Source organism: Mytilus californianus, unplaced genomic scaffold (genome assembly GCF_021869535.1).
Source record: "Mytilus californianus isolate M0D057914Y unplaced genomic scaffold, xbMytCali1.0.p SCAF_3, whole genome shotgun sequence".
Lineage (NCBI taxonomy): Eukaryota > Metazoa > Mollusca > Bivalvia > Mytilida > Mytilidae > Mytilus > Mytilus californianus.
Window position 1 is genome coordinate 77228416 of NW_026262679.1, and position 14526 is coordinate 77242941.

The 14526-nt window shown below is 31.6% G+C and overlaps 1 protein-coding gene across 1 annotated transcript; it reads right to left on the reverse strand.

The window, feature by feature from the left end:
* Window positions 1-7159: 7159 nt before the first annotated feature.
* LOC127733649 (uncharacterized) lies at window positions 7160-14042 on the reverse strand. The gene is made up of 6 exons (XM_052242966.1): window positions 13772-14042; window positions 13227-13356; window positions 12504-12695; window positions 9120-9290; window positions 8291-8375; window positions 7160-7333 (listed from the first exon to the last, which is right to left on the reverse strand). The coding sequence occupies exons 1-6, from the start codon at window positions 14019-14021 to the stop codon at window positions 7160-7162; spliced, it is 1002 nt and encodes a 333-aa protein (XP_052098926.1). The 5' UTR covers window positions 14022-14042.
* Window positions 14043-14526: the final 484 nt, after the last annotated feature.

Below are 14526 nucleotides of genomic sequence, written 5' to 3' on the forward strand. Positions count from 1 at the left end.
AAGATTAAAATTGAATAAAATTACAATAAACCAATAATATTTATCATTTCAAGTGACTTTCTGCCAAAAAAGTTGGTCCTTTCTTTATTTTCAAGAATTTGGGTATCAGCCTCTTAGGCCACAGACCACAATTAATTCCTCTATTAGTTCTTTATAACGTTTTGTCTCATTAAAAAAATTGCACCTTGCATTTTTGTCAAATCTTTTGTGTGTGTAATGTATAGTACTAGTCCAAAAATATATCCAAAATTCAGAAAGATTGAACCAATGACTCTTACAAATTTAGCCACTACACAGCCATACCCCTATCGACAAGTCAAGAGATGTTCCGAAAACTGTAAATATTACCTTTTTGCACTTGGCCTAATCACTCTTTCCATATCAAAATCAGTTTAAATACAACATCCAAAAATTTATTTTACCTCTCTTCTTTCACTTCCACCCCATAAAAACTAAGAAATCAATGAGAAAGGCAAAGAAAAAAAATTAAGAAAAAATACACTTTAATTAAAGGGAACTATATTCGTGAACAACGAAAAGTGGGGTCATTAATTGTGGTCTTGGGCCTTCTCCCGGCAAATAAAAATTACAAATTATCTCCCCTGGACATTATAATATTTAAAGTCAATACGGATACAATATGAAATATTTCCGGACTTTCAATAAACTTTTGAAAATAACTATTATAAAATCAACTTTATATTTCTAAATATAGAATAGATTTGTATTAAATAAATTCCTGAAACATTTATCAATTGTTTACATAAATAAAAAGCGTCGCGTCCTAAGCGTAACCAATACAAAATAATTAATCACAATGGAAACGAAATAAAATCTATACAAAATATATACAATTAATTTAAGTGAATATCATAAAATGAATTTTAACTTTAGTTTGCTTTACCCAAAAATATAAAGTAATTAAAACTCTTTAATTTAAATAAAACAAAAATACAAAAAATATAATTCAACTTACCTGGTGTAAAACAAGAGAAAGTTCTAGTAAATATAGATGTTTATTATTGGAAATCAGTAATCAAAGTGACCGTTGAAAACGTAAATTGTTTCCATGCGGGCGTGGTCACTTGATCACTGATTTCTTAACTTTCTCCTGTTTTCACCAATCAAAAAGTACCTTGTATCGCTCCATTGACCACAACCTATTTTCACTGGTTGGTCAATAATCAAGTCATGGGTGACAGGTGTTATTAACAATTTCACACATGAGTAATAGGAAAAGGTTGTTGACCAAAAAGCCTTAATTTACATGTAAGGTACATAATCCAAAGTAAATAATTTAGCACTTACATGTCTCTTTGTTATCCAGCTTAATTATGTAATCTAAATATTCAAGTTGTATGTCATTCTTCTTTATCAAAAATTAACATTCCAAAAATAATGTAACTTACATAAGGAGAAATTTTAGAAATAAAATAAAAATTTAAACTTCAAAATACTTTAACTCAAATTGTAAAAATTGAATGATTTTCACTTTATGAATTGCCAAAGACAAAATTTTAATATAACAGATGTACCAGAAATGGAAGATGATTTTAGAAATATGATCGAAATTTAAAAGTAACTGACATGAAATATATTAGATATATGATACTGAGCCACTTTTGAAAAATGTAGTTCTTTTATTTTCTACACATAATTGTCATCATAGCATTCGTACAAAAGATTAACAGGCAAGGTTACAGAAAGCCAAATTGTGTAATGTAAATTTGAAAATAGAATGCTATTTTGATTGATAATCATTATGAATGCCAAAAGTGTATATTTAACTAATAATTTTGAAGTGTTTTTGGTGTGTTGATGAAAAAATATGTTGCAAAAAATGAAAAAAATGTAAACGAAAAATGCCAAATGGTAACAAAATCCAAGTAGTTAATATTTAAAGCAAAAAGCCAAATGAAAAAATGCCAAAGTTTAAAAATGCCAAATGGTATTTAAAAAAATACCTGTCTGCTTGTACTAGCCAGCCGGCCTGTGGGTTAGCTGGACTTTAAGGTGCTAGTTCACCAAGACAAATGCCCACAGTAAGACACCTTTCTTTTCCTTTTGGAGTACCAGTTTTTAAGTCTATGATTTGACTTTGGGGCCTAATTTTATCTGAAAAAAGTTAAAAACAGTCTCCTGTACAATTAAAAAATTTTGTCATAGAAAGTAAATATTCCCTTTGCCCCCCCATTCCCAAATGGATAAAAAATTAAGTAAAATATCCTTCATTTCCCAACTAAAATGTTCATAAAATGGCCTATCCACCACACTTGGTCAGACTGAGCCACCAGGCTAGGCTCAGTCTTAAAGATTTTTTTGACCTAGCCATTGAGCTTGGCCAGATTGAGCCACCAGGCTAGGCTCATTGGGTAGACTGAGCCACCAGGCTAGGCTCAGTCTCAAAGTTTTTTTGACCTAGCCATCGAGCTTGGTCAGATTGAGCCACCAGGCTAGGCTCATTGGGAAGACTGAGCCACCAGGCTAGGCTCAGTCTTAAAGATTTTTTTGACCTAGCCATCGAGCTTGGTCAGATTGAGCCACCAGGCTAGGCTCATTGGGAAGACTGAGCCACCAGGCTAGGCTCAGTCTCAAAGTTTTTTTGACCTAGCCATCGAGCTTGGTCAGATTGAGCCACCAGGCTAGGCTCATTGGGAAGACTGAGCCACCAGGCTAGGCTCAGTCTTAAAGATTTTTTTGACCTAGCCATCGAGCTTGGTCAGATTGAGCCACCAGGCTTAGGCTCACTGAGGAATCGCACTCAGTTCGTACAAATAGTAGAAGATACTTGATATGTATGAAAGGGGACGTTACTATACCTAAAAGGGAGGTATAGCATCTGTGAACCCTAAACACAGAGACCGGCTTAACTTCGCCATACATATCATGAATAGTATCCAACTACTGCGTGTACTTACTCAAATTTCTTTTCAGTCCGTCAACATTATCAAGATTATCTTGTAGACAACTATAAAATATGCATATTATTTAACAGAGTTTAAACTTGTTGCCATTTTTTCTATTTTCTCTCTTTTCAATAAAAGTAGATGGGCATAAACAAATAGAAAACTTCTGTTTATTCATTTACCACAGACAACCTTTGATATGGAAATCTTATTTCATGTGTCACAAAAACTAAACTGATTATATAATATGAGGTCAAGGTCAGGTAAATCCTGTCACCTTAAAATGATCAATTGTAAAGGTCAAAGTGAGGTGAAAACTGTAAAACATGCATGTATTTCTTTCAAGCAATTAATATACCCAAATTATTCCTTAAATTAAAAAAGTAGTAGTCCTCACACCTTGATAATACATTTTGTTTATTTAGTCTTTAAATCAAGGTCAAGGACAACAGGACTACTTCAGATCATTAGGCATCTGAATACTGATAACTTATCCGTTGGATATTCTGAAAAAAAGCTTTATTCACTCTACCAACAGTTTAGAATTTACATATATGATTATGTCCCATGCATTTATTTTAGAAGCATAAAAACAGACACAGTGATTGAACAACAGCTATATAATTATCCTAGCTGTTATCAAATTTGTACATAATCATGCATGATCAGCCAGAAAATAATTAAAAGAGGAACATAACAGCTAAATATGCAATTCCAATTCAGATTCTGGATAGAAAATAACATTTCTCGATATTCATAGAAAAAACTTTGGAGTATCACAACCTGGTCATGCTGGTGTCATTACGAGTAAGACAGAATACATATATTTAGCTGCTGATAACATTGATGAAAAGCTACAACTCTGTCTAGTCACTGAGAAGTACTACAATGTTTATATATAAGCAGCACATAAACAGTAACAAGAAAGGCTGTTAACCTGCAAAATTTAAGACAGCAGTAACTTATCACAAGTGGTTGCACTGTTAAATGACAAAAATAAAACATGTAAACTAAAAATTTTCGCAGGAAAAGGTACATTTAGTGGTTTATTTGGCCCAAAAATAAAACTGGTCTCTAAGTAGCCGGACCGTCCTGAATTTGCATGAAATATTTGCTCTTGGAAATAAGGCAAACAACAATCAATTAATAAATGATTAATATATAAGTTGTTAGCCAGTATTTTACTCATAATAGGTAATGGAAACATCTGGTTTCAGTCATTTTCATATATATGAACAAAAAATCCTTATCAAAAGCATATATTTTTGAAAATACAAAAAAGTATCATGGAAATGATATTACTGGATTAAGATGGATCTTGTATTGTGTTGAGAGTAAATACATTTGTACATTTCTATTGTAGTCTAGCTAGCTTCTACCTGTATGTTTTGGATTTGTTTTTTTTCAGCAGTATTAGCTCTTCTCAGACTAAAATTTCCAAACTGCTTCTCCATTCAAGTTCGACATCTGCTGTCATCTGTCATTTCCAAGTGTTTTACTTTGTCTCCTGTGCACTTAACATGAGTAACCATTTTATACTTTCTGCAAAGATAAAAAAAATCTTGTTATAATCATGTGAAAATATAATAGATATAAAATTATAACCAAAATTATAATTAAAAGCCAAATTTTAATAATGATATTGCAATGAACTGTCACAGAGGCAACCTATTTTCCAATCTTTTGTATTATTTTTTCACCTTGTGTCCATTCATTACAATTATACCATCTTGATAGACAAAGATGGAAGGATTATATGCACATAAATCTAGTTCAAGGGGGTACCCAACACTATACACCAAAAAAAACCTGTCGTTTAATTTTTCTTGTTTTTATCCCATTGATAAACTAGGCTAAGCTAAACATCTTATAAAAATTTCGAAGGATTTGAACCATACGTTTAAAAGATTTGGCAACTCGAATATGGCATCTTTTACATGCTAATATCAGCCAAATTTGGAAGTTTCAGAAATATGGGTATAGGGGTATATATGTTAAAAAAATTTTCAATTGATCCTAAATTGACAATAGCATAGTTAATAGTGAAAACTGAGGCGAATTTTAGTTCACCTATTCCCTTTACTTGTATTTTTTTTATTCTGGATTAAAATTTTTGTCCGAATTAAAAAAGAGGGGTCTCAGATTCAGCCCCCCAAAGTGAATATGATGGGTCAAGTATTTGAAGAAAAAATAAAAAAAAAAAAAAAAAACGTGTAGTTTAATTTTTTTTTAAAACTAACCATTTGTAGTGCTATATCAGTTTGTTATTTTTGCAAAAATTTATAAATTTTTATCCACCAGATTTTTTTCAATTATAGTTTTTTATAATACCACCACCCTCAATAAATAAGAGCAAGTTCCATTCTGATAATATATTTGGGGCATAGTTTTCTTGTCTTTTGACCTAGGGCTTAGATATTTTGCATGTTGAAGGATCATCATGAGGTAGAGTGTCACATATCATGATGACTTTCATGTGACCTTGAAATTTGACCTCAAGGTCAAATAAATGTATTTTTGATAGAAAACAAGGCCATATGCATTTTTGTTGTTGTTTTTTTTAACCTAGGTCTTGCATCTTTTGTATGAGGATGTATCATAATGAGATGGAGTGTCCTGTGTTGTGATTATCTTCATGTGACCTTAAATTGACCTCAAGGTCAATTTTATTTTTTACTATAAACACTTTACCATGCCTTGTTGTCTTTTTACCTTGGTCTTAGATCTTTGGTATGTAGATGTATCATCATCAGGTAATGTGTCTTGCACCATGATGACCTTCATGTGATCTTGAAATTTGACCATAAGGTCAACTTTATGTAGTTTTTAGCATGAAAATGACCAGGCCATGACTTTTGCCCTAGGTCTTACATCTTTGGCAAATATGAATGTATTATCATGAAGTGGTGTGTTCCTTGCAAATTTGACCTTCATGAGACTTTAAAGTTTGGTTCATTTTATTTTAGTAGCTTCAGATAAATGATTTTTGAAATATTTATTTCATAGGGTACAATATCCAACCACTAGTATGTTTGAATTTGGCGGTCATTTTTTTGCAGATAAAAATGGCAAATTATTTATTTTTCAGTGTCAATTGATCTGGGACTATAACTCAAAATATGAAATTATAATGCAGGGAATCAAAATTTCATAGAACTTTGTAATATACACACTTATTGCATTCTTACCACCTTCCAAGTTTCATTAAATTCTGTTGTACGGTTTTTAAGGAGTTGAACTAACAAGAATAGGATAGACAAATGGACAGACTGAAACATCATATCCTTGGCAAATTCATTGTGTTGGGAGAATAATAAAACAAGTATCAGGGTAGACACAGTCAGATTATAGGAAAACACAGACATATATTTATTTTTTGGCCATACAAAATTCATTCCTCCGTCTGAAAGTAGTCCTGAATGCATTTCACACTCTTTGGTGGTATCTTATGGTCCTGTAAGACAAATTTCAGTCCATTTACATCTCGTACAGATGCCAGTTTGAGGTGTTTCAACGATATACCATCTTTTGCTAGTTGCATGCAAACTGGCCTTGAAACAATTTTATTACTTAGTAAGTCAGAGTAGGAGTCCATGCAATTGTGGTATAAAATGGAAAATACATCATCAGATTTCACTAGTGAGGTAAATTTACTGTCGTATAATGTTTTTAATGAATCCACATCCTCTATTGCATTGTGGGCAGAGTAATTTTCTCCTACAAACTGTTTGACAAGAGTCTGCTACTTAAAATTTTCTACATCATTTTTTGGAATATATTTTCTAGCCACTTTCATTGTGTCAATAAAACCTTTCACGGTTTCACAAAATGTCGAAAACAAATTAAATTGTTAACAATTACAGGAATGTCAAAGTTACAAATGTTATGACCTAGTATAATTGGCTGGTTCTGTTCCTATAAAAAATGTATAAAATCAAGTAGGGCTTTATGTATTGTCACAGGTTCAACTATATCTCCTCGAACATACATTTTATTTGTTCCATGGCTGTATGTTATACCAGTGATCTTACTGGCCTCGATCTGAATGTCCACTCTTGGGATGACATATCTGTTAAAACTATTTGAATTTGACTTAGCTGCTATCTGAATGATGTCGCTATTCCTACACAAGCCTGTTGTTTCTAAATCAAAAAACACTTTGCATTCAGTGCCATCTAGATTAAAAGGAAGTGGAATTTCTGTGGTTTGCTCAGGGTCCTGTTGAAGATCAAATTCCATTTTTCCTTCTCTTATCAGATGTTTACACTCGTTCTTATTGCGGTTTCTTGGTTTCTTTTCTTTTGTATACGGCCAACTTTATATTCCTTTGAATTCTTTTTTTCTTTTCTTTTTTCCATTTTTTTATCTCTTACAGAGGAAATTGCCATTGTAAATTCTCCTGGAGAGAGGTTTGCTGCTTCATTGATCTAAAAAAAATGCAACATAATTAAAATGTAATACATATATGCATTAAAATATTAAAAATCAAGAAAAAACAGTAATCTCCATCGTGAACACATATTTTGACCTATAATGGTAACTCTTTATATATCGTGACTTGGATGGATATTTGTTGCATTAGCACACATACCACATCTGATAATAATTTGAGAAGAAAGAAGATAATTGAGTTACATACTAGATAAACATGATTCGTGACTGTAAATTGTACAAAGTATATCTGCAGGGCTAAAAAAGCAATACAGTAATCTCCTTGTATATAAACATTGGATGCAACATGTAACATGGTTTCAAAAAGATAAAAAAATTATTAAAGGAGAATGTGTAAGATGTCATGAATGCCTCCGCTGTAGCTTTGCAATTTTCCAAGTTAAAAAGGGACAGAACTATAGGTTGACAAATGAGTCACAACACAAATTTGAACTCTGTCTGAGTGTTGTGATTCTTATATGTATCAGTTTTATAAAAGTTGTATCAGACAAACTTACGTTAGAGTAAGGAAACAAAACAATTTGCAATTTTCCAAGTTATAAAGGGGCATGACTCTAGAACAATAAGTGACTCACTTTCCGTGATGAGGCAAACTTCAGTTAGAGTGAGGAAAGGAAAGAGGATGAGAGTAAGGTCAGACGGACAAAAAGACATGGAGTGGACATAAAGATAGTACTAGAAATTTAATTTCAATGAACTTTAGGTCAAGGTCTTAGTTACCAATCCTGGAACTTGACACAAGTGATATACCCACATACTAAAAATTCATTATATGCTATATCAAAAGATTAATAAAGTTATGGTCTGAACAGGCTTTTCTGAGAAGATGAAGAAAAAGAAAGAAATAGAAGAGGAAAGAAAAAGAAGCAATCATATTCATTCACTATGTCACCCTTCGTTCAAAAAGAAGATGTAAAAATTTTCATAGTTACCTTGGATAAGTAGCCATATCCTTCATTTTTCTGAAGCACAGCTGCAGATAACCTATTCTGAAGTGAGCATGATCCACCATAATGTCTAAAAAAGAGTATGAAGAACTTTTTAAGTACATTAAAATATATTCCCCTCTTCCCTTATTTGAACTTGATGTCAAAGGTGCAGGTAACAGTTACATACCAACTCACCAAATATGAAGACCCTTTGCAAAAGATTAATATTTTTATATAAAGTTTCACTATGATAGTATTGACTCCCTTCATTGAAAACTAATAAACTTCAACCTGCCTGTTAACTTGAGTTGGACAGATGGATGTACATCACTTTTAGTAGTCAGGGTATGAAAAATTTAAAGCCCTGACAAGATAATTAAGTCTTAAATGAATGGTTTGTTTTGTTATTGGCTTTGAACTAGCTGTCAGTAATTGCAATGTGATATATTTGTTTTTCATTTATTGATTTTTTACATTAATTTGGCCATTAGTTTTCTTGTTTGAATTGTGTTGAATGTTGTACTTTGACATATGTATAATTGGTTTCTTTTTACAAATTGTGACTTGGATGGAAGAGGTGTCTCATTAGCACTCATACCACATCTTTTTATATCTATACATAAATTTGTGAATTGGGGCTTTTATAGCTTACTATGTCATATGAGAATTGCTCATTGTTAAAGGCCTTTCTGTGACCCATAGCTGTTAATTTCTGTGTCATTTGGTCTCTTGTGTAGAGTTGTCTTATTGGTAATCATACAACATATTTTTTATACTTGTATTCATTGTTGCTTAAGAATGTGAACTGACATGCAAATATATATAAAATTACCTTGATTTAGGTGCCTTTACAGATACAAGCTGGTTAAAGCTTTCATTTGACTGTGTAGATCCAAGGTCATTTAAAGAATTACTCCTACCAATCATTTTTTGCACTAAATTATTCAATTCAACCTTTAATCCTTCAGACTTGAGCGGTTTCCCATTTGGTAAACTTTTATACCTAAAATGGAGTAGAATAAAATTAAAATAAAATTTACATTTCAAATTTTTATTTGCACAAAATACTTAGCCTGAAACTTTAGTGTTAATATTTAGTATAAGTATATGTTCAATATTTCTGTACATGGGCGGATCAAGAAATTTTAAAACAGGGGCAGGAGTTGCTAAGAAAAAAGGGGAGTTCTTAGAACAAAAAGTGGGTGCAGCTTGATACTACCGCAGAGGTTGAACCCTGAACAGTTGGGGCAAGTATGGACACAACATTCAAGCTTGATACAGCTCTGAATTTGGATTGTTATTAATATTTGACACAGCATAGGTTTCTGACACAAAATGAATGTAGTCTAAGAACTTAAAATTTTTAAATTTGACATTTACCTACTAAGGTCAAATATCCCAAATCTAAATACATGGTTAGATTTAGCATATCAAAGAACCCCAAGAATTCATTTTTTGAAGAAATCAAATAAAATTTAATATTGGACCCTTTTGACCTCAATGTGGACCAATTTGATAACGGGACCCAAAATCAAAAATCTAAATACATGGTAAGATTCAGCATATCAAAGAACCCCATATATTCAATTTTTGTTGAAATCAAACAAAGTTTAATTTTGGACCCTTTGACCTTAATGTAGACCAATTAGAAAATGGGACCAAAAATTAAAAATCTAAATACAAGGTTAGATTCCGCATATCAAAGAACCCTAATAAGTCAATTTTTGATGAAATCAAACAAAGTTTAATTTGGACCCTTTGGACCTCAATGTGGGCCAATTTAAATGGGGTTCAAAATCCAAAAACTTAATACATGGTTAGATTCAGCATATCAAAGAACCCCATATATTCAATTTTTGTTGAAATCAAACAAAGTTTAATTTTGGACCCCAATTTGGACTGACTTGAAAACTGGGCCCATAATCAAAAATCTAAATATATGTTTAGATTCAGCATATCAAAGAATCCCATGAATTCAATTTTTGTTAAAAACAAACAAAGTATAATTTTGGACCCTTTGGACCTTAATGTAGATCAATTTGAAAACGGGACCAAAAATTAGGAACCTAAATACACAGTTGGATTCGTCATATCAAAGAACCCCTATAATTCATTTTTTGATGAAATCAAACAAAGTTTAATTTTTGACCCTTTGGACCTCAATGTGGACCAATTTAAAAACCGGGCCAAAATCCAAAAACTTAATACACGGTTAGATTCAGCATATTAAGGAATCAATTTTTAGGATTGACATATGTATAATTGGTTTCTTTTAACAAATTGTGAATTGGATGGAAGAGGTGTCTCATTAGCACTCATACCACATCTTATATCTATTAATTCTTTGAGAAATGAGACGATACAGAAAACAAGAGGCTCTCAAGAGCCTGAATCGCTCACCTGTTAAAATTTGGTTAAATCTTTCATCAATGATTAGTTTTGCTTTTCAATATATATTAATGAGTGGCTTAAAAATGACACTTCAATGTTCATTGTATCTGTCATATTTTCTTCAAAAGCAAATAAATGCATTTTACCCATATGTTCCATTTAGTCATAGTTTCTATGTTTCTTGACGTACAAGGAAATAATATACAAAATTTATACTAGATACATTTCTTTTTTTAAAGTTAAAAAACATAAACAACTTGTGTAAAATTGTCCTTAAAGGGCAATAACTTCTGAAGGGGTCAATTGACAATTTTGGTCATATAAAACTTTTTTGTAGATCTTACTTTGTTGGACATTTTTTGCTGTTTACAGTTTATCTTTATCTTCAATAATATACAAGATAACAACCAAAAACTGCAAAATTTCCTTCAAATAACCAATTTAGTGGCAGCAACCCAACAATGTTTGTCTGAAAATTTCAGGGATGATAGATCTTGACCTTTTAATCATTTTTACCCCATGTCAGATTTGCTCTAAATGCTTTAGTTTCTGAGATATAAGCCAAAAACTGCATTTGACCCTTATGTTCTATTTTAAGCCATGGCGGCCATGTTTGTTGATTGATCAAAAATTCGGATATAATTCATAAACTAAATTCCTAAAGGAACATTCATTTAAAGTTAAGAAGTATTAGGCACAATAGTTTCAGAGGAGAAGATTTTTTAATGTTAGCAAACTTGATGAACAAATTGTGTAAAATTGTCTTTAAAGCTTTAAGGGCAATAACTCCTTAAGCGGTCAATTGACAATTTTGGTCATTTAACTTTTTTGTAGATCTTAATTTGCTGAACATTATTGCTGTTTACAGTTTATATCTATCTATAATAATATTCAAGATAATAACAAAAAACTGCAAAATTTCCTTTAAACTACCAATGGGTTGTTCGATTCGTCTGAAAATTTCAGGGCTGATAGATCTTGACCAATTGAACAGTATTACCCATTTGTCAGATTTGCTCTAAAAGCTTTAGTTTTTGAGATATAAGCCAAAAACTACATTTGACCCCTATGTTCTATTTTTAGCCATGGCTGCCATGTTTGTCAATGGATCAAAACTTCGGATACAATTTACAAACTAGATACCCTAAGGAATATTTAGTTAAAGTTTTAAGGTATTTGGCCCTGTAGTTTCAGAGGAGAAGATTTTTAAATGTTAGCAAACTTGATGAACAAATTGTGTAAAATTGTCTTTAAAGGGCAATAACACCTTAAGGGGTTAATTGACAATTTTGGTCATATTTTACTTTTTTGTAAATCTTACTTTGCTGAACATTATTGCTGTTTACAGTTTATATCTATCTATAACAATATTCAAGATAATAACAAAAAACTGCAAAATTTCCTTAAAACTACCAATTTAGTGGCAGCAACCAAACAATGGGTTGTTCGATTCGTCTGAAAATTTCAGGGCTGATAGATTTTGACCAATTGAATAATTTTACTCCATGTCCAATTTGCTCTAAAAGCTTTAGTTTTTGAGATATAAGCCAAAAACTGCATTTGACCCCTATGTTCTATTTTTAGCCATGGCGGCCATGTTTGTCGATGGATCAAAACTTTGGATACAATTTATAAACTACATACCCTAAGGAACATTTATTTAAAGATTGAAGGTATTTAGCCCAGTAGTTTCAGAGGAGAAGATTTTTGAAATAGTTTACGACGACGACAGACGAACGCCAAGTGATGGTATAAGCTCACATGGGGCCCTTCGGGCCCCAGTAAGCTAATAATATGTTGTCAATACCAGTATAGAAGATCTTACGTAAATTTTTCTGGATCTTGATGATAGCTACACCAGTCAGCATCTTTACAATTTTCATGTGATCCAAAAATATGTGGTACAATTCTTTGCAGCCCAATCTTAATGTCATCTTCATTGTCACCTCCCTTAATGGAATACATAAAGCACCTCAAAATATATTGTTTTGTTTCATCCTTTTGCAATTCTTTGTAACTACAAAATAAGAAACAAATAATTAATGTAAAAAAAAAATTTAAAAAGTCTTCTTTTTTTATTGCTTATCTGTCTATACTATTGAGGGAGCAAGCACCCTTCAGACTTTTATGGGGCATGGATGAAATCTTCAATCATGGATTCATGCATCTGCCTTTTAATTTTCAGAAAAAAGGGTCCTAGTTTCTATTTTTTTAAGTCCGGCCTTTCTATTCTAAACTTCATAAAGCCTCACTAAAAACTATTTGGTCGTTCCATAAGCCATGAAGATTACTCATATATATACTAATAGTTCTTTCAATTTTAAATGTAATGTTTGTGAATTCAGATAACACAAAAATGCAAAGATCTTTACATGTCTTTGAACAACACAAAATTGAAATTTCATTGTAATGTTTTTTTTAGAGTTTTTAGTCTTGACAGATCAATATAATAAGATCTATAAGTATGATTTGATTTGGTAAAGGATGGGCTTAAGCCTTTTCATATCATAGACATACTCGTAACACTAAAGTTAATTTGTAAAAATACCTCTTTGAAATATTATATAAGCTTGTTGATATACCCTTCTTTACATGGTTCTGGTCATCTTTTTTCTTTATATTTTCAAACTCAACTTCAAGTCTGGCTGATGTTGCTGCATCATTATCAGCATGTATGACTGAAATGAAGATTGAAGAATTATAAACCTACAAAAAGGCAACACAACAGCGGTCAAGATATACAACTGCAAGCATATTTTTTTATTTGGAAAATAGTGATAGCTGTTATATTCTGCCTTATTTAATTACATGTAGCTAATGTAAATAAAGCAACTAAAATAAATATAAACTGGATTTTTACATGACATTGGTTATGTTATATAATTAACAACAAAATTAATTGATTCTTTGTCATAAAAGTGTAAGAACAAAATCTTAGTTTCCTGTGAAAATCACAAAATATTCACCTTTCAAATTTGAAAGTATTGTTGAAATAAGAGTTATTTCCCTTTATATGATATTTTCAATGCATTTTGGGGAACTCATTACATGAAATTGTATTTCAAAATTCTTTATTTTGAATATGAAACATACCATTAATTTCACATTCATCATCTTTTAATCTGTGGGCCATAGACACCGCCATATCTGCCTCCATGGATTTACTAGAGCCATGCCAATTCAACTGACACTCATGCTCTGGAACAGTCTCTTTTCTATTAAGATGGAATTCACAAACCTTACAAGTCTTACTTCTTAAATCAAAGGACAACACCTTTCCTGTCTCCTTTCCAATAAAAGTTGCATGTCCTGCAAGAATTAAAGTAAAAGGTATTACATACATGATGCAATGATAAACAGTTTAGTAAATATTTTTTTGAAGTTTGGTTTCAATTTGTTTAGGGGTGTAGGATAATGGATATTTTAATGAAAGGTTCACAGATGCAATGTTACAGATTAATATGACGGACAGATATTGATAATAAAGAGCCTGTAGTTCAGTGGTTGTTGTTAGTTTATATCTGTCATATTTTCTTTATAGCCACTGTCAAAACTTGCTTCAATCTAGAAAAGATTGCATTTCTAATAAAAAAAAGTCCCAGCAAGTTTTTTATAGATTGACCTTAAACATTTACCTTCACCTTTAGGATACCTAGTTTTGTAGTAAGCTACAAATACATTATTAAGAACACAAACAAATCTTTTGGATGCATATGTATGCAGAAACAAACATTTGCAGTGACTGCACACCAAATACACAATTAGAAATTATTGTTTTTGTGGTCCTTAAAGAAATTCTGCTGGTCCTCACTGTTAAATCTAATGAAAAATTTCAAAAATTGTGCTGT